This window comes from Natrix helvetica, assembly GCF_964273705.1.
Source record: "Natrix helvetica genome assembly, chromosome: 6".
In the NCBI taxonomy this organism is placed as follows: domain Eukaryota; kingdom Metazoa; phylum Chordata; class Lepidosauria; order Squamata; family Natricidae; genus Natrix; species Natrix helvetica.
Genome location: NC_138553.1, coordinates 72,477,472 through 72,499,125, shown reverse-complemented (window position 1 = coordinate 72,499,125; position 21,654 = coordinate 72,477,472). Strand labels below are relative to the sequence as shown.

Below are 21,654 nucleotides of genomic sequence, written 5' to 3'. Positions count from 1 at the left end.
TGACATCCCTTTAGCAAAGTTTCAATCAACCTGAATTGTTATTCCCCCTCCCCCCAGAACATTTCACTCCAATAATTATTTTAGAATATACTATGTGATTATTTTAACCACATGGGCCACAGTGGCGCAGTGGTTAGAGTGCAGTACTGCAGGCTACTTCTGCTGCCTGCCGGCTGCCTGCAATTTGGCTGTTCAAATCTCACCAGGCTCAAGGTTGACTCAGCCTTCTATCCTTCTGAGGTAGGTAAAATGACGGCCCAGATTATTGGAGGCAATAGACTGACTCTGTAAACCGCTTAGAGAGGGCTGTAAAGCACTGTAAAGCATTATGTAAGTGTACATGCTATTGCTAAGTGTCATTGCTATTAACAGTGGCTTAAATACAACATTTAACACAGATTTTTGTAATCTGTTTTTGTGAGGACAGTGTAGATGCTTTGATTATCATGGGATGGACGCTTCCTCATTTACAAATAACTGCCATCACAAAACAAAACATCAGATGGGCATGCCCAAGGAAGACGTCCAAGGGCACCACATTTGGGACCTCAGCTTTTCTGCAAATTGCACCTGATAGGCAGGCAAGGTAAAGCCAAGAAAACATAGTTTAAAGTTTCACTTCACACCATCCGAGTGATGGCAGAAATTTGGTCTACAGGTGAAGACTTGGTGGAGGAACAGACAGGATTTCTCTTTCCTAGTTATAATTCCTTCTCAGACTTAACTACATCATCTTATATCATTTTTTTTATTAATACATTTTTATATCACATAAAAATTCCATATCTATCATAACAGCTTGTTGTTCAGGGCACAATTAATTTTAAGTAGAAATGCCATATTGATCAACATTAATCATAATGATAAACATAATAAACATGTCAGTAATAATTGCAAAACAGTAATACAATTAAGTTTAGCTATCTTACACAGTTTTCAATACAAAGTTCTTATTATCTTTTGGATCTTTTTAGATTCTAATCTCTGATTCTGTTGATTAACTATTGGTAAAAACTAGTCCCATGTCAAAAAATATTCTGTTTCTTCCTTTCCCTTTATTTTAAGTGTTAATCTGTCCATTTTAGTGCATTGTAATTATTTTTATAGCACTTTCATCTGTAGGGATCTATTTGTTTTTCTATTGTTGTGGAAACACAATTCTTGCTGCCGTTAATACATGTAAAATTAAATATATTTTCCTTTTGTCATACTGTCCTGTAATAAACCCAACAAGAATATCTCTGGTTTCAAATTTATATGCTGTTTTATCATTTTTTCTAGCCAAGTGTGTATTTTAATCCAATATTTTTTTACGCCTTTGAGCATGTCTACCACATATGATAGTCTAAGCATCTTGTATCATTTTGAAGATCCCAAAACATGTTTCAGTTTCCTTCACACCAATTGTCTGAACATGTCTGCCCACATGGTAACAATGCCTGCAGGATATTGACTCCTTCAACTACTTTCCCCAATCATTAGGCATTATAAAATATTTTGGGAACTCCACTTTTTACATAAACTGGAGTATCTATTGGAAACCCATTACAATGTTCCCCACACTGAGCAGCAAAGATACAAATGTTTGGACTTCCTTAATTTTTTTCAACACAAATTCTATTTTAGGGAGTGGATTATAAGTTTAGCTACTCTTATGAAGAGTAGCTAAAAGCAGAGACATCACCCTGCCAACAAAAGTGCGTATAGTCAAGGCAATGGTTTTCCCAGTTGCAATGTATAGCTGTGAAAGTTGGACCATAAGAAAGGCTGAGCACCAAAGAATTGAGGCCTTTGAACTATGGTGCTGGAGAAGACTCCTGTGAGTCCCTTGGACTGCAAGGTGATCAAACATTTCAAGGTCCTGGAGTGGCCTAGCCAGTCTTCAGATCTCAACCCCATAGAAAACCTTTGGAGGGAGTTAAAAGTCCATGTTGCCCAGCGACAGCCCCAAAACATCACTGCTCTAGAGGAGATCTGCTTGGAGGAATGGGCCAACATACCAGCAACAGTGTGTGCCAACCTTGTGAAGACTTACAGGAAATGTTTGACTTCTGTCATTGCCAACAAAGGATATATAACAAAGTATTGAGATGAACTTTTGATATTGACCAAATACTTATTTTCCACCATAATTTGCAAATAAATTCTTTCCAAATCACCCAATGTGATTGATTTGTTTTTTTTTAACATTTTGTCTCTCATAGTTGAGGTCTACCTATGATGCCAATTACAGGCCTCTCTCATCTTTTTAAGTGGGAGAACTTGCACAATTGGTGGCTGACTAAATACTTTTTTGCCCCACTGTATGTACAGTATAAGTACACACACTTTAATAATAATTTCCTATAAGTATTGTTAATGCATGAGTCACAATTTGTGCCATCACAGCTTTGATTACTTTTGCCTTAAAAATCATACTTTTCCAGTCAAAAGCACTTAATCAGAAAGGCAGCAGAAATCTCCGCAGCCTGTTGCAACAGAAATAAGTGAACTCCAATCACAGAGCATACTAAAATAGATTATTCTGTTATTTACCTATCAGCATAGCACACCCATTTCTTTTGAAAATAAAAGAAGGAAGTTTACTCATCAGCTAATATAAATACCACAAGGTGGAATGGGGTATTAACTTAAACCAGGAATTCACCGTGCACCTGAAAATGTTTGAAAAATAAAAGTCTCCTGTAATCTCACAGATTTATTATTCTCACCCTCTCCTACATCTTCCTTCCTCAATGTGACTACCAGAGCATGACTGCCACTCCTATGTGAGAACTGAAGTACAAAATTCCAAGAATAAAGTGGGGAGGAAATCTATAGCACCCTTATAATATTTCAAAATCTGTAGATCCTTATCACATTTGTATTGTTTCATCCAGATCTTGTTACTACTTGTTGCCTCTTCCCAATTGTGACCTATAAGTTCTATTTTCATTTCATTATTTATCTACTAACATCCTTTCAAAGTTTGCTGTCCTCAATGAAGCCTGGAGATTCTATTTAAAACCTTATTCTTATTAAAATAAGTTGACATTGAGTCTTATTGATTAGCCCTTGGGCTACTTTGATAAAGTGCAAAGTTCCAGAAACAAATTATTACTAAAATTTGATAAAAACAATTTAAAATGAAATTGGAATAAAATACAATTTAAAATGGAATTGGAATAGAATAGAATAATTTAAGATATAGATGAAATATGATAAAATTGTATTTCGTTGTTATCCCTGCAATCTACCCCAATCAGTCCCACATACGCAGATCTCAACTGAACCATTTGGTTTAAGTACTGTGCTGTGTTAAATGTTATTAAAATAAGTAGTATTAAAACTTCTCCATTTCCTCTTGGTGCAATGGGAAGTTTGGAGAAGGTAATCACATAATCAAGTTTTTTTAAAATAAAAAACTAATCTGTAAACTGTTAAAAGAACCAAATTAAATAGGATAAAATTTCAGTTCAGTTTTTAAAAATGCAATGTATGCCCCCAAAGGGTGAAAAAAAGATTGCTTTGTTTGTGTCCTTCAATTATTAAGTATCTTGCTTTCCCAAAACGATTGAATTACTCTGCAGTTTTAATGAAGCACCTACTGGGCTTAGAGCTCAGACTATAGTGATCTACAGTATGCAAGGCTGATTGGTTGCTGAAACAAGGCATCAAAGCAAAGAATACATGTTCCATATATCCTCCAACTGGAGGCCCCTCTTCCTGGCAGGTAACTTAATAAATGTTCATTGCCCTACAGTACTGCAGATTTTAAAAAAGCTTTGATCTCTGACCTTGCTTGAATCACACAGGCAGTTTATGTTCTGAGTTTGAGAGTGTGTCAGCTTTCAATTCCTTCTTGCTTTGCATTGAAATAAGAACATTAATACTGGAAGCTGGGTGAGTATATTTCGATTTGGATTGCAAAAATCCAAGAAACTCCTATAGACCAGAGTTTGTCAACCATGGCAGCTTATAAGATACATGTTAGTTAGGGGAATTCTGGGAGTTGAAGTCCACACATTTTAAAGTTGTTGACAAACGCCGTGGTAGACATCAGCAAAGAGTTTTCTGCATCTGCCTGGATTTTTGCATCTCAGATATCACCAGACTAAGTTTAATAGACAAATGAACCTGTATGCTACATTCACAGTTATATATTAGTAATGCACTTGGCAGACAATTATTTACACATTTTATATATTGTACATCATAACAGCTATGAGCAATTGACAAAGGACAGCAAAAACATTACTGTAAATGCATTCAAATTGTAACAACATCTCATGGAATGTTAGCACATCAATGCTCCAATGCAAGTCCTTCTGTTCAGATAGGGATTATCATGTAAAAATGGTAAAGGTTCTCCTGAACATCTATGATTGTCTGGCATCTATGATTCTCTGACATCTATGATTGTCTGGCATTCTTGTTGCTTAAGGAGTTATGTAATCCTATCCAGAGCAGGCTTACCTCCCAAATGCTATGACCACAATGCAAGACATATTGTAGTACTGGGTGAATTGATTAAGCTGAAGCATACATTTTCATTGCTTGCTAATGACATGTATCTATTTTAGTGTGAGAGGATGTTTTGTCACCAAGGAATCGATTATTATTTTCTGATGTTAACCTTTTCCCACTCAATTACGGATTGATATCTTTCACCCGATTATAAACGGAATGCAATGTGATCTAATCAAACAATTCAGAATTAGCTTATTTCATGTTTGTTAAAAACTTCACATTTAAGCATGACTCTATAATATTTTTCCTCTAATTCTGGGATGGCGAACCTATGGCATGTGTGCCACAGGTGGCATGCAGAGCCATTTGTCAGGGCACGCGAGGCGTTGCCCTGTCAGCTGGCCAGCGTGCATGCGCGCGCTGGCCAGCTGAGTTCAGCCTTTTTTAAAGCCATTTTTCTCCCTCCCCAGGCTCCAGAGGCTTTATAGGAGCCTGGGGAGGGTGAAAACAGCCTCTCCCCCCCGGAGGCCCTCCGGAGGCTTCATGAGCTTCCCTGAAGCCTCGAGAGCGCAAAAAACCGCCCCTATGGGCAAACCGGAAGTTCGGGAACGTACTTCCGGTTTGCTCGTAGGGTCGTTTTTAGACCTCCAGAGCCTTCAGGGAAGCAAAAAAAGCATGAAAAAAATGGGGGGGAGCGCCTGTCATGCACGCATGCGCACTGGTGGGGGGTCACTCATTGCATTATGGGTGCGGCACACCCACGCACGACCCCCCTGCGCTCCCCCCGCTTATGGCACACGAGCCAAAAAAGGTTGCCATCGCTGCTCTAATTTATCTGAATATCACTATATATTATATTCATTTACGGTTTGCACATTCTTCAAGAGCTGTGGTGGCGCAGTGATTAGAGTGCAGTACTGCAGGCTACTTCTGCTGACTGCTGATTGCCAGCAGTTTGGCAGTTCAAGTCCCACCGGCTCAAGATTGACTCAGTCTTCCATCCTTCCGAGGTGGGTCAAATGAGGACCCAGATTGTTGGGGGGCAAGAGGCTGACTCTGTAAACTGCTTAGAGAGGGCTGTAAAAGCACTGTGAAGCGGTATATAGGTCTAAGTGCTATTGCTATTGCTTCTAAAATTCCTGGGTAAGAAATATTGCACACCTATTATTATTCACCAAAATAATATAATAGGATAATTATTATAATAGAATAACATTCACCAAAAGCATCTTCCAGTAATACAAGTCATATCATTTTATAGGAAAAACCGGTTTACAGATATTTCCATAAATGTTTATTGCACCAACACATGGAATAATTAGGCCTGAGGTAAGATTTTAAAATCAGGCACAGCAGGAAATGCTGTCACTTAACTAGCCCTGGAGGCCCTAAACTGGGACTTTCAAAAGTTATGGTCTTGTCTGACAACCCAGAGCAGGAACAATAAGGCAGTCATTTACACCACATCAGAAGAAGTGATGCTATCTGTAATGAAAGAATTACTACAACAAACAAAGCACTGAGGCTAAACCATTACTGATAGTAAGATAAAATTATTCAAATGCTTTGTATCTTGCCTGAAGAACTCCACAGTTGATCTAGGTTAAACCCTAATGGTTAGTTTTCTAAACTTAAAAAAAAAAATTTCTTCAAGAAATCCCTGAATGTTTTGCCATATTATAGTAGTGTCCAATAGCATCACCCACAACAAAGTTTCAGGAACTAGGTATGTCTAGTTTAATGAAAAGAAGGACTAGGGGAGACATGATAGCAGTCTTACAATATCTCAGGGGCTGTCACAAAGAAGAGGGAGTCAAGCTATTCTCCAGGGCACCTGAAGGCAGGACAAGAAGCAATGGGTGGAAACTAATCAAGGACAGAAGCAATCTAGAACAGAGGAGAAATTTCCTGACAGTGAGGACAGTTAATCAGTGGAACAACTTGCCTCCAGAAGCTGTGAATGCTCCAACACTGGAAGTTTTAAAGAAGATGTTGGATAACCATTTGTCTGAAGTGGTGTAGGGTTTCCTGCCTAAGCAGGGGGTTGGCCAAGAAGACCTCCAAGGTCCCTTCCAACTCTGTTATTCTATCCTATAGAAGAAGTTTTATCAGATATCACATATATCAATATTTTAAAAAGTGTGTCCATGGGGGAATAATACAGGACATTTTGTTACTGACTTCAAAGTTTCTATAATTCTCAAAGAAATTATAGAGCCCCACTGAAAAATAGATTTCAGTCCACGATCACAATAACCAATAAGCCAAGCGGCCTCACTTAATATAAAATAAAAATAAGCTGCCTCATCATTAAATTCAATAATTGAACCAATGGTAAAGTTTTCTATTTAGACACAAGACTTTACCTATTGAAGATATTATCCACCAGGGAACAAGGCCAACATACTAGTAGCTGAGGGCTGTCAAAGTCTTGGCCCGGGGGCCAGATGTGTCATACACTGGCCATGCCCACGCCCGTTTTAGCGAAGGGGGGGAAAAGTTGTGATACATCACGTGATGCCGCCATGATGCTGCGAGTTTGACACCCGTGTAGTTGCTTAACTGAGAGAAAGAGAACGAGCAATTTATGTGCTCTGCTCATAAGGTCCTCAAAGGAATGGGATAAGCAGTTAATGAAGATGTACCATTTCTTTATGGCTGCATTTTAAAATATTTGTGTGGCCACATATTAGTCATTTGCCCCTATGGTGCTTCTACTTAGTCCGTATTAAATGAAATCTCCAGCATTCTTAATACATGTACCCATTAAGTATCAGAAGGAAAATTGCTAAAAACATGTGTGTTCTAAGAAAAAGTCCAGGAGTAGAAAGCAAACTACTTAAGCCCAGCCATTTTGACAAGGATTAGCACTAGGGAAAAGACCCTCCTTTTAACCCTGTAACAAACTCTGTGATTTGGTCTGTCAAATAATTGTTTGCTTTTCTGCTATAAATAGTAAATTAGGCAGAAAGCCAACTCCGATGAGTCTCTGAATAACCATTATGGAGTGTGGCTTCAAGTGCCTTTCTGTGACCAACACTAATGCAGAGTTATTGACAACCATTCAAATTCATTAATAAGGGTCATTGAGAGATAGACATTGAACACTTCACAGTGACTTCAGTCGGGTTGTAGAACTTGCACTCAAAGTTTAAATTAGGATAAAAGGCAGATGGTCTTTTGTTTGCAGAGTAACAGACCTCAGAACCTAAGTGAAGCAATTTTGGGAAGCTTCAATAGAGGAGGATAACTCTACTGTAAAGAGGCAACCTGATGCTTTAAAAATTTCCCATAAGAGCTCAGGTGATAAAACAATTATTAGAATAATGAGGAAATTACATCCACTGGTGAGAAAATATAAGTTAATAGGGAAAGACATCTGGATCACGTTACTATTGATACGTATTTTATTTCTCTCTCTCTCTCTCTCTCTCTCTCTCTCTCTCTCTCTCTCTCTCTCTCTCTCTCTCTCTCTCTCTCTCTCTCTCTCACACACACACACACACACACACACACACACACACACACACAATACTTGGCTATTAATGTGTACCATATTTTGTATGCAGTAAACATTTTAATACTAATGGTTACTCCTTCCATTGATTCTTTTCTTTCCTTCCCCCCCCCCCCTAAATTAAAAATGTGTACCAGTTAAAGGGTTAAGTGGTATCAATGTATGTATGTATACATGCATGCAAACACATATTTATCAGTGTTGGAAGGAAAACCCAGCTGATTCAGTGCCAAGCTGGGAGAAAGACACTGGAAAGATGGAGGCGGGTTGGAAAGATGGTTTAATGATGAATTACCAGTGTTTATGGTTCTGGTGCAGCTGACAAAATGGAGTTGAGAGAGGGGGGGAGTTATACCTTTTTGGGCTTTGCACTTGAGCTTCCTGTTCCTGTGCAAGAACATATATTCTATTGGCTGTTGTCAGATTCCTATGGGGTCATGTAGGGGTTATGTAGGGGTCATAGCTGGCTCTATAGGCAAAAGAGGAAATGCAAATCCTAGGTGTTTGTTTGAGCTAATTTGGTTTGGCTTATTGTTTATCTGAGCTCCCAGGTCTGAAGTTTGAACTGCTCTGGCATGGTGCAATTAAGGGGGCTTGTCTTCTGAAAGGATGTTGGGCAATTCCTATTGTGACTCTCGTCCTGTGCTGGATCTTGAGTGAGGGGCTGCTTCTAATCCTACCGTTCTGCCTTTGTTCAGACTTTGCTGCAGGGAGTTTCAAAATATCCTGTCTCGAATGGATTTCTGCCTGCAGTATTTGCTTTGCTTATGAATGAAGCTATTTAGATACTTGTCTTCCTCTTTCAATAAGCTCCTTATCTCTTAAGTGCTGGCATCTGCTGTGGGCTATTAAGAAAAAGGGGGGCTGCTTTCTGTCTCTAAAAAACATGATTCTCTGTTTCTCCCTTTGGGGAAATATAATATTGTGACTTTGTTAATATTTCCCAAAATATTTCAGATAAGTTTATACATCTATTTATACATTTATTTTTCTTTTATCTTCTCAGGCTGGCAGGAACCCTTCCTGTTGCAGACATATATCTTCTTTAATGCGGATGTAAGTGTTCCTTTTCATTGGGTCTGAAAGTGAATTTATTTATGCAGGACAGATTTTAAATGAAGCGAACGGTTGACACCACACATATTCATACATTTCTTCCGGTGTCATTCATTTCCTCCCTTTATCAACCAGCTAACAGTTATGGGACTCCATTTGCACAACAGATTTCCCAGAACATCAAAACTATCCAGTTGGTCAGCTGTTATTCACTGACAGATCCACTTATTTCTATTGCTGAAATATTTTGGACAGTTTCTCATCTGCTACATAGTTTCAAAGCTACACCAAGGGGATCTATCAGGATTTCCCAAACAGCACTGAAAACAGTTTGGCTCCCCATCACAAGCTTTGTAGATGATAAGAGTTGTACATTTATAATTACATATGTCAGCAGTGCGAGAGGTCTCACTTTCCATGTCATTGCTATTTACTGCTTGCCTTTTTAAGTGACAAAGTACATCATTATAACCTTAGCACGTTAACAAGATTCTTTACACACCTTCACTGTCCTTGTATAGGCAAATGGTTTGTTAAGCTACTCTCAGCCAAATTAATAAAATTTGAACAAGCAGATGCTTTGAAAATAAATGTTGAAATCTACTTGATTAATTTGTAGTTTAATTGAAAACGCTGGCATAATGTGAATATAGCTCAACCTGAAATGTTTTTCTATCTAAAATAAATTGGCAGAAAAAGGAGCGAAAACCATGATATTCTGAATATTGCATAAATTTACTTTGCATGTTCCTCCCCTCCCTTAGATAGTGCATATAAATGTCAGAACATGCACAGTCTTACAGGAATCCTTGGCTTCTCTTCTATGTGGGTAAAATAGTAACTGCCTGTTAAAACTTTTACAGCTGCTATCAGCACTTTTATCCAGCAATCCTGAACATTCATACAAATCATGGAGTTCTCAAAATGTAAAGAGGTATAGTCAGGGCACGAACTAATACATAGAACTAAGCCCCGATAGATTTAATGGTGGAATGGAAGATTTGGGAATGAATCATAGGAAAAAAATTACAATTCTATTGCATAATGAACTGGATTATTTTCAGTGAGACACATGGAAACTTGAACAGATACTATACAATGCAATCAAATCAGCAACACTGACACCTACACAATTTATCATTAACATACAAATTACTCCAGAAAAGGCATTCGTTTATCAATATCTTTTCTAGCCAATATGAAAAGGTATATCATAAAATCCTACATGACATCACAGGAATACCCTGAAGATTCCAGTAATCTAAAATCCCTTTGCCTTTTTGCCTCTTCTGAATTAGATTTTTAGCCATGTCTTCAATAAATTAATTATATTGGTTTTGAAAATCAGATTATTTCCTCCTTCCCAGTATACACCTAAATATAGTTTTCACAATCAAGAAACCTAATGAAATATCATGGCTAAAATGAAAACATTTGTAGGAAAGAACAAACACAACAGCACACTTTCTAACCACAATAAGAACATTTATGAATTCTAAGGATTTTGAATGGAAGTTTGTTCAGAAAGCACAACTTTTCTCATTTCCTTTTCTCACTGTCATTATTAGGAACGTACACTTGATGTTTAAGAATTCTCCACACTGAAATTCAATTCAGTAGAATTTTTCAGAAGAAAATCATATAGGCATTAGTGGTTTCCCAAGAGTTCTTATGAATCCAAGAATTGGATTCATAAGAATTGCTCCTGTATGTGAAGTCACTTAAACTCCTTAAACTAACACAGACGCTGAACATTTCAGAATTCATTAATTTTTTATTTCTTACTGTTTTTAGTATATGGCAGATGAGAGAGGAGTGCTTCTTTCTTGCATGGAGAATGTTATCTAACAATCATATCAAAACAAGTGATTCATAATCAGAAGAAATTATATCCTGCTTTCAATAGAAAGGGACAATCAGATAATTGTCTGACCTAAAGGGATATAATGACAGCAACATTTTACATTAATGGAATTTAATTCCCTAGCCACAGAGGGCAGTTCATGTCTTAATCCATCCTTTGATGGCATCTAAAGCAGCTCTTTCTTTCCTGTGCAACAAGGTAACAGCCAAATTTTGAAATAAGCCTTTGCAAAAGTATGTAAAAACAGTAGTAAATAAAAGAACAGCTCACTCTGCATAATTCTAACAAAATTCTGTACCTCTATGAGACAGGGCCTGCAACTGGAAGGTCTTAAATAAAGCAAGACCACTGTTATAAAGGGAGAAAAAATTCAGTACAATTATAAAATACACATGAGGGATATCTGCATCTGTATGAACAGGGGTAACAGGAAAGCATCAAATCCTCCTTATCTCAGTCCATATTAATCCATTTCTGAAGAGTTTACATAGTTGACTAAATTGTTTCACATTACAATGGTATTCAGAGAGCAATTCACTAAGTATTTGAATTCAACCCCCACTAATTTGCCTAGAAACCAGACTTTTTAAAAGTATAGATTCAAGAGTGTGCTTGAATGCAAAAGTACTTCCAGAAAACCTGTTGCGCTAGAAAAAACACCTAGTTCTGAAGCCATTTTCCATGCATTACTCTAATTAAAAAGAGATTACTTGTCAAATACTGTAGATACGTAACATTTTCTTTATCACTTACAGTACCACTTTCAAAGTTCTAATATAGAACAAACAAACAGCTGTTTGTGTGTGTTTTTCCCTGCAGGTAGATGAGTGCCCAATGGTTGCTCCATTAAAATCAAGAAACAAATAAGGAAGTAAGTATATTTTAAATATCATAAAAGAATATGAACTGTAATAATGGAGTCAAACTTTTTTAAAAAAATAGCTTCCAGCCAGTTTTTATCTTCAGTAACTTCTTTATTATTTGGCTACATTTTAATTACTGCAACAATATTGTAGAAAATTCTCTTATGATAAAATTATTTTAAACATGTCTTCATTAAAATGCTGATCAAGTTTCACCTTGATGAAGCTTTTAATTCAATGGCCAAAATCTTATCCAATGTATTAATATTATTCAGTTTCACCTCTCATATAATTAATGTTTTTCACAGTTATAGGTAATATCCACTTTACAACTAACTGCTATAGTCTTAACTATTCAATATATCACAGTTTAAAATTTCCTGACAATTTTAGCCTTTCAAATTTATGCTGAGGGTGTAATACAAGAAACAAAAAGTCTACAGATAGTCCTCAACTTACAACTATTTGTTTAACCATTATTCAGAGTTATAACAGCGCTGAAAAAAGTGACTTACATAAAGTCCCACCACTTATGACCATTGCAGTGACCCCATCGTCATGTGATCAGAATTCAGGTGCTTGGCAACCGGGCAGACTGGCTTAAGCACTTCTCAATTTACTTAATGAACCAGAATGATTTGCTGAATGATCAAGACAAAAAAAGGTTTTGTTTTGTTTTTGCAGTGGCGCAGTGGTTAGAGTGCAGTACTGCAGGCTACTTCTGCTGCCTGCCGGCTGCCTGCAATTTGGTAGTTCGAATCTCAGCAGGCTCAAGGTTGACTCAGCCTTCCATCCTTCCGAGGTGGGTAAAATGAGGACCCAGATTGTTGGGGGCAATAGGCTGACTCTGTAAACGGCTTAGACAGGGCTGTAAAAGCACTGTGAAGTGGTGTATAAGTGCTATTGCTAATTATATTGGGTGTGACCCACTAAACAATTGCATCACTTAGCAATGGAAGTTCCAGTCTCAGTTGTGGTCATAAGTCAAGGATACCTGCGTTTATATCATGCCACCGTAGGATCAAGGCGTGATCCAGCCTCATTTAAAATCAAGAAGTAAAAACCAACTAGAGTTAAAACTGCTCAGAAGCAATAAAGCCAGTATACACTGTAATATGTTTACAGCTATAGTAAAAATAATACTTATACCACTATCAATTCCCCGACTTATGCAAAATATCCCTGTGCACAACTGTGTATAAATAATTATGTGTTGCATTTTGTTCCTTCAATTAAGGCAGTTATTATCGTATTTGAAAGAGCTTTAATCTGGCTCTGAATGAAGGGATTGTTTAGATTGATGCTTAGTTCCCCAGGGAAATCCTATAGAAACAACAGACTTGAAGACAATAAACACACACAATGGTATTTGAAATGTTGAAACATTAACACAGGGGTCCCCAAACTTGGCAACTTTAAAACTTGTGGACTTCGACTCTCAGAATTCTCCAGCCAGCATTAACACATTAGATTCACTTTTTAAAAAATATTAAATATATTCAACCTGCTTACATCTATCTACTGGAATCTTTAGGATTATTATAGTATAAATCCAAACTTAAATTCTCCTTTCCTTCTGTGTTGAACTTTATCAACCCATGTAGTACAGTTTGTGGTTTGTTTTATGACATGTTCTTTCAATATTAGATATTATTATACTATTATCAGTTGATTCAGCTTGACTATGACCATAGGCACAATCCAAAAACAAGACACCACAAGCCAAGATAATCAAGTCAACTCAGATATTATCTCTGGAAATTTCTACCTAACACAGAAGTAACAACTATGTTAACTATAATTAATTACTGGTAAAGGCCTGAATCAAATCTTATTCAATTATCAAGTATACTTAGTATACGGTCTTGACAGATGTTGATTTTTTCCCATATTGTATATGGAATAATTTTCTTTTGTTTAAATTGCAACCCACCCAGAGTAACTGGCATCTAAGTCTAACGAAATAAAGGAATAATAAAAAAGTCATAGATTTTAACAGTGAGTATTATTATTGATACTTTGGCTAACGGTGAGTGTTAGCACCAGTTTTGTAAGCATGATAGAATAACACTACTGTTGCACTGACTTGACTTCTCTCCTTGGCACTACATTCTAATTAAGTGCTGACTAATTCGAGTAACTTTTCAGCACAAAGGGGACAAGGAAAAACACCTTCCAAATTTAATACACACACTGAAGCCATTTCACACAAAAGCGAAAAGACTATGGGGAGTGAAAAGCATCCCTAACAAGATACAGTTCACAATAAGGCTCAAGAGGTCAACAAGAGTTGCACTGCAGCTGGTTGGGAGGCTTGCAAAAAAAAAACCTCCAGAAGAATGAAACTGGAAAAGGCTAGACTCGGCTACACTGATGCTATAATTATAAAGAGCAATTGCACAGTTTGAATGACAGTTCAAATACAAGAGCTGATCATTCCCTACAATATCTGTGTTTTCCAGATATACATATAGTGTAAAATCGAATCTCTATTAAACACATACTATTTGAATATTTTAAAGCCATTTTAACCTAAGAAATTATTAGCAATATCCAGTAGAATGTATTAAAGTTTGTTAGAAAACAAAAGCTGGTACATTTAAACATATATGAATCTCCTTGCCATGTAATGTAAATTTTGTTTAAAACTAACTATCTAATGTGCGACTAGCTACTGCAGGCAGCAACAAGACATGTACTATAATGAATGAGATTGCTTCTGCAATTCTTAATTTCCCAATATTTTTCAAAGTTGCTTACAAAACAATAATGAAATCAAGAGCACTTAAAGCCGTTTAGTCAGATTCAATACAAGTCTTTTTAAACTCTTTAACTTGTTAAACTCTTCATAGAGTCAAATACAATGGATGGAGCCAGTCTTGCCTATGAAAACTCATGCCAAAATAAATGTATTAGAAGATAAAATCCAGCTTAAATTCCTTTTAATTTCAGAGGAAGGTTTATGAAACTGCTTTGACATGCATAACATTTGCCCACAAAATGTGGACAAAATGTGAACAAAAACTACATCCCCCCAAAATATTGCCTCTTACAGCCAAAATATTGTCCCTACATATTTCTGGAGCATCATATTAATGGGTATGTGTAAATCTTCCCCCCCCCTACTTTAGAGATAGTGATACATTGTTCTTCCTACACCAACAACAATATCAGACTAATCCTTGTTAATACTGCAAATGCATTTAGATTTATCTTGACTAGGCAAAATCTATTACATTAATCACCGAACAGGATGCTATGGAATTTGCCCTTAAAGTCTTCTACTCCTACTAAAATATGTCTGGAAATAATAACAATAGATATATACAAAAGGCAGTAACACTGCCAAGTCTTCTGCTCCTGGTTTGCTTTAGGATTATTAATACTACTGTTGCCATCTTCTGCATTCACATTAAACAACTTTGGCCTTAGCATGTAAAATAGTTAAATTATATAAATATTCTAGATGGATATATCATACATCGTTGTGGTCTCACAAGAAAGGTGTTTGTTGAGCATTTGTTCCTACAGACATTATATTCATTATAATTGTAAAAAATCATCCAATATAGGCAGTTAGGACTCACCTGAACTGACAAATTTCCTAATACTACTAGTGTAACTATGCTTGGGATTAAGCTTTGGAGGTATGGAAACAGAAACTACAGCTGATTTCAAAGGATCCACCTTATTACTGACTTGTTATTAGCCTATTTTTAATATATGTTCAACATTTGAATAATTTAAACCTAGCTCACCAGCAGAAATACACAGTACCATTATACCTTGATTTACCTTATATTATCCATGTTTCAGTATGACAGGCTAAATCTTCCAGAGAGTTAGTATCAAAACAAAGCATGACTTCGTTCCAACAAATTCAAAGTTTTCCTTGCCTGCTTTCAGCTTTCTTTCTAAAATATATCAGTATAAACTGTGTTTCTCAACCTCAACAATGTAAGACCCATGAACTAATTCCCAGAATTGCTCGGCCAGCACAGAAAATTAAAAATCGAAATGCATAAAGTTCCCATTTGCCTATGTTGTCAATAAATAAATGGAGTGCAGCTACCATTATCTGACTTCACAAACTCCAAATATAGTTAATATATACTTACCAGAAACCGATACTTTCATGATGGCCTCAAGGGGTCTGTTGTTGTCCAGATCTCGGCTGAGCTTCAGTTCTCCAGTAGCAGAATCCAAAACCAGCAGGTTTAATTCATTGCCTTGGACAAAGGTATAGTCAAGCTGGTCAGATACATCAGGGTCATGGGCAGGGATCTTGCCAATCACTCCAGAAGGAAAGCTATTGGATTTGTTGGTGACATAATTGTTGAACAGGATCTGAAAGTCATGCAACACAGGAGGGTTGTCGTTTTGATCCAACAGGCGTATGTGCACGGTAGCTCGGCTCACAAGTGGGGCTGAGATAGCTTGTACCACAATGACATACTCTGTCTGGCTCTCGTAATCCAGGTCCATCAGGGCTGTAAGGTCGCCATTAAGCAGGTCAAGCTGGAAGACCTCAGGAATGTTCCCCTCTACAATCTGATACATGATCTGTGCGTTGGTTCCTTCATCGGGGTCTATTGCACTAATCCTGGCCACGATTGAACCAACAGGACTGTTCTCCTGAATAAAGATGTCAAATTCATCCTGTTCAAAAACAGGGGGGTTATCATTGATATCCAGTACAGTAACTTGGATATCAACAGTTGCATTGAGAGGTGGGCTGCCCTTATCCACAGCAAGAGCCCGCAAGCTGTAGACAGCCACGTTTTCACGATCCAACTTGCGCAATGTCCGTATCACCCCTGATGTGGGTTCAATGTAAAAATCACCATCCCCATCATCCCCACCCAGGAAAGTATAAGCCAGGCGGCCATTGGGACCCGAGTCACGGTCTGAAGCGGACACTTGCAAAACACTGGTGGACAGAGGTACGTCTTCGAAAACAGAGCCCAGATACCGATCTCGAAGAAAACGAGGGGCATTGTCATTGGCATCTAGAATGAGGATCTCCACATAGGTAGTATCAGACTTCTGGGGGATCCCATTGTCTTGGGCTGTGATGGCTAATGTGTAAGAAGCTTGGTCTTCATAGTCCAATTCCATCAAGGTAGTGATCGTTCCTGTGTCGGGATCAATGCGGAACTGGGGGATGTTGTCTTCCAAGATGTAAGTAATTCTTGCATTCTCTCCAGTATCTTCATCCGTGGCACTGATGGTTACAATGGACGTTCCAATGGGCTTGTCCTCACTGACACTCACGGTATAGTGTGAACTTTGGAAAACCGGTCGGTGTGTATTGGCATCTGTGACGTTGATGAAGACTTGCACCGTATCAAACAGAGTTCCATCTGAAGCAGTGACGGTCAACACATACTGCCTTTCCTGCTTATAATCTAGGGGCAAAGCCAGAGTGATCAGGCCACCACCGCTCTGACTAGTAATGGCAAAGCGATTCCTCGTGTTGCCACTCGTGATCTGGTAGGTTACGACACTGTTGACATCTTTGTCCATTGCAGTCAAGGTCAAGACGCTGCTGCCTACCGCCGCATCCTCATTCAGCCTGAGCTGGTATACTTTTTCAGTGAAAGTAGGACTGTTATCGTTGACATCAAGGACAGTGATAGACACACTGGCAGAGGAAGACATGACAGGCACTCCGTGGTCTCTGGCCTCCACCCCAAAATGGTAATTGTCTGTAGTCTCTCGGTCGAGCTCAGTTGACACTGTAATCCAACCTGTACTATTGTTGATCTGGAATGGAAACCCTGCATTCCCCTGTATTGGGGATGCCAAGGCAGGAAGATGGGAGAGCTCGAAGATTTTGTATTCCAAGCGAGCGTTGTCCCCAGAGTCAGCATCGACTGCCTGAATGTGTAACACGGAATATCCTTTGGGGACATTTTCTAGCACTGTGGCTTGAAAGGGGGTGCTCACAAAAATAGGGGCATTGTCGTTGACGTCTAACACTTGGATGGACACCATCCCACTCGAATTGATCTGTGGGGGCCTTCCTCCATCCTGTGCCTTGATCCTGAGGGTGTACTCTCGGATGGCCTCATAGTCCAGGGGGTTGATCAAGTCAATAGAGCCAGAGAAAGAATGGATGTAAAATTGGCCTTTCAGGTTGCCACTGACGATGCTATAATGGACCTGGGCATTGTTGCCCCGGTCTCGGTCAGTGGCTTTTACTTGCAATACTTGACTGTTGATCGGAGTATCCTCTGGTATTTGTACCAAGTAGCGTTTCTCGCTGAATTGTGGGGAATTGTCATTCTCGTCTTCCACTGTGATGTGCACCGTGACTGTGGCGCTTCGTGGACCTGGTTCTTTCCCTTGGTCGTTGGCTTCAACCACAAGATGGTATTCTGAGACTTCCTCTCTATCCACCGTGGCACAGGTTCTCACAACACCAGAATATGGGTCAATTTCAAAAATCCCTTCCCCAGGTTCTAGGATACGATAGAGCAAATTAGCATTGCCTGGAGCATCCTCATCTGTGGCACGAATAGTCAGCACCTCGTAACCTACCTCCAGGTTCTCTCTGATGGTCTCCCGGTACTCCGGCTGTTCAAACACGGGATCGTGGTCATTGGTGTCACTGACAGTCACCGTCAGGAAGGTGATGGCTGAGCGTTGCCGCGGAGACCCATGATCCGTGGCAGTCACCTGGAGCACGTGGGTGTCTTTCGTCTCTCGGTCCAGCTTACGGCTGGTGACGATTGCTCCCGTGTTGGAATCCACGGAGAAGTAATCGTTGGATCGCTTGTCGAAAAAGGCCTCCATAGAATAGGTCAACCGGCCTGCCTCCCCTTCATCTGGGTCATGGGCTTCCAGGGTGATGACCGAGGTGCCTGCGGGCTGGTTCTCAGCAATCGAAACTTGGTAATTGGGCAGTTTGAACTGAGGTGGGCTGTTCACGCTCCTCATCCTCCGAGGTCCTCGAGGGCCAGAATCCCAACTGCCACCATCCTGGGCTATTGCTTCCCATTTATCCCCTACTGGCTGTTCCACTCCCCAGTGCCTAGGCCTTCCCAGATCCACCAAAACACTCCCTTGAGTCCTCCTCAAGTGACAAAGAAGCTGCAGGGGGCATCTGCCTTGGGGAAGACGGCAGTCTAGTGGTTTCTCCCCAACATCCCCCAAAGGCCGAGCTTTGGGGCAGATACACCATGGGAAACTGGTCAGGGTCATGAGAGCCCAGAGCAGGGGTCCTGCTTTGGCCTCCTCCCCCACTTTGGGAAGCACCTGCTGCCCAGCGGGAGGAGGGAAGCACAGCAGAGAAGGCCAACGCTGGGGAAGAGCTGGAGAAGCGGCCAGGCGAGGCAGGGTGGCAAGGCGGGGGGTCCGGCCGGGGGAGGCCCAGCCGTGCAGGTAAACAGGCAGGCGGAGCGAGAGAAGGACACCGGCGGCCGGAGAAGCCAGGCGCAAATGGAGGGGCAGCGGGTTTCTCCTCAGGCCCGCGCACTCCACCGGCGCCGCCGTCGTCTTCAGCAGCCCGTCGCTCGTGGCTTCCACGGAGACCCTCAGCTGACGGGGCGTCCGAGTCTCGTCCACAAAGCAGAGCCACGCCGGCCCCAGCGACAGGTCCAAAAGCAAGCGGCCCGCGTCGTCGTCGTCGCCGCAGAGGAGATGCAGCTCCCAGCCGGCCGTCGCGAGCGCCAGCAGCCAAATCCACGGCAGGCAGGCGGCCCCCGGCAAACGGAGCATCTCCGAGGCTTGGCAAGCAGGGGGGACGGCCGAAGGGCTACACAATCCATCCACCCCCCTGAGCTGCTCATCCGGCCTCGTCCATCAGCAGCTGGGGAGAAAAGGGCGAGGCTCACCCCCTCCCCGCGCGCACCGAACTTTTTCGCCCACTTTCCCGAAGTTGGCGGCGGATGCTGCGGCGGGGCTCGTCGAACGGCGCTCAAAATGGCTCCTCGCCACCCAACCGGGGCCCCGCCGGCCGTTTAACCGAGGCTCACCCTGGACGGCAACTGCCCAAAGCGGATCCCGGCCTCGCCATGGGAGCCGCGAACGCCGCGGCTTCTTCGCGCGTGGCTGCGCTCTTTCCCTTCGCGGCTCGGCTGCTCGGTTAGATGTCCCCGACGGCAAGGGAAGAGAGATCCGGCGTGGCGCAGATCCAGTGGCTCCCTCCGGCGAAGCGCCTCTTATCCTTTCCCCCCGGCCAGAAGCCAGGCGCACGCGTCCCTTCTCCCGGCTGAAAGTTACGGGCTCGCCTTCCCAAAGGAGCGCAAACTTTCCCGCGAGGGTTTTTCCCCCCGGCCGGCGCTTCTCTCTTCTCAATCGGCTGAGAAAGTTGGCCTTTTAACGACGATCTGCTGCGTTTCTCTGCGGCTCCTTTTTGCTTCGCCTCTCGCCTCTCCCTCCGGCTCCTCCTCCCCTTCTGCTCTCTGGCGTATTGTCACCAAACCTGAAAGGATCTGGTTGCTCAAAAGTCTCTATGGAGACCGCAGATGGGTCGCTAGAGCCGTCCCCAGAAAAGACCGAGACGCGGAGCAGCCAAAAGTTGCCTTCCTGGGCAACCTAACCTGCACGGCAAACCAGGGCGGCGGCGGCGGCGGAGAGCGGGGGCCGAGAGGTGTGTCTGACGAGGTGGAATGGGACGGGGAGTGTCTGCAGGGGAGCGTTCAGGAGCGCACCAGCCGCTCGGGAGCTCCCTGTTGCCGAAAGAGGCGAGTTCCCGAGAGCGCTTTAACTTCGCTGGGGAGGCTGGTCGCAGAGCGCTCTCTGTTGGCCCGGGATCTGCAGGAGTCAGGGGCTCGGTGACTTGAGAAAATGGTGCAAGCATTTTCATGCACGTTTCTGAGGTGCCAGGAGAACCTGTTTGAGGAGAGCCCTCTGGTGCAAGTTCTGGAGAATCAGGAGAGGAGAAGAGAGTATTGGGAGGAGATCCGAAGAGGCCTCTTGTGTTTGGGAAGGGTGTGTGTGTGTGTGACATGCCAACGTAATCAAGAGAGGCATTTTCTGAATTTTTGACATACTGAGTGCAAAATGTTTGCCATCACTGCGCTGTGGTCATCAAAGCAGGATCTGTGGTACTGGAAAGTAAATCTTTACTTTCCCACAGTGATTATGGTACCAACAAAGTAAATCTACCAGTATCTAGTATTCCCAAGTAGTATAGGTAATCCTCATTGAATGCTCACTTGTTCAGCAACCGTTTGAAGCAACAGATGGGTCCTCGTAGCTGCAATCCTCATGGTGTCTGTGCAGTCATATGATTGTGATTTGAGTGCTTGGCAACCAACTTGCAATGGCAACAGTCCAAGTGTCCCATGGCATGTGACTGTGGCCTTCACTGTTGACTTCCAACAAGCAAAGTCAATGAGGAAGCTGGCAAGAAGATTGCAAGTGGTGATCCCATGACCATTGCATGGGCTTTGCCTAATGACAGCAACTGGGACTGCTACAACTGCTGTGTAAGTTGGTGCAGTTATGTGACTTTACAACTGCTCTTCACAATTGCGTTTCTTAGCAATAGTTGTCGGTCCCATGTAGGAGAAGAGCAGTCACACCAGGAGCGGTGTGGAGTTAAAAGTGTCATCAGTTCAGATTCCTTATGTTGTCATAAACGATCTAAGTTCAGCCTCTCCTTGAATTCCTTTGACCCTTATCTAGTGCCAATTTAGTGTTGACCATTAGTTGACTGTTCTAAAAGTACTTAGGAGCTGATTGAGAGTTATCATTCCATTATGAGTTCACTTTTCCAGAAAATGTTTTTATCTGCTGTTTTCAAACAGGGTGGTGGTCCACGAGAATAATTTAGTGGTCCGCAGAAAAATTATTTGCATTTTTTTATATTGCACTAAATCAGGGGTCCTCAAACTACGGCCCCTGGGCTGGATACATGCAATGAACGTTTGTGTTGCTGCAGAGAGCCTCCCCCT

General features: G+C 41.2%; 1 protein-coding gene across 4 annotated transcripts in view; it reads right to left on the bottom strand.

The window, feature by feature from the left end:
* Window positions 1-20,622, bottom strand: part of CELSR1 (cadherin EGF LAG seven-pass G-type receptor 1) — a 191,087-nt gene extending 170,465 nt beyond the window's left edge. For all 4 annotated transcript variants that reach the window (XM_081957473.1, XM_081957470.1, XM_081957472.1 and 1 more), the window contains exon 1: window positions 15,868-20,622. In XM_081957473.1, coding sequence (XP_081813599.1) covers window positions 15,868-19,471 — 3,604 coding nt within the window. In that variant the 5' untranslated portion in view covers window positions 19,472-20,622. The remainder of the gene's footprint in view (window positions 1-15,867) is intronic.
* Between the last annotated feature and the right edge of the window lie 1,032 nt (window positions 20,623-21,654).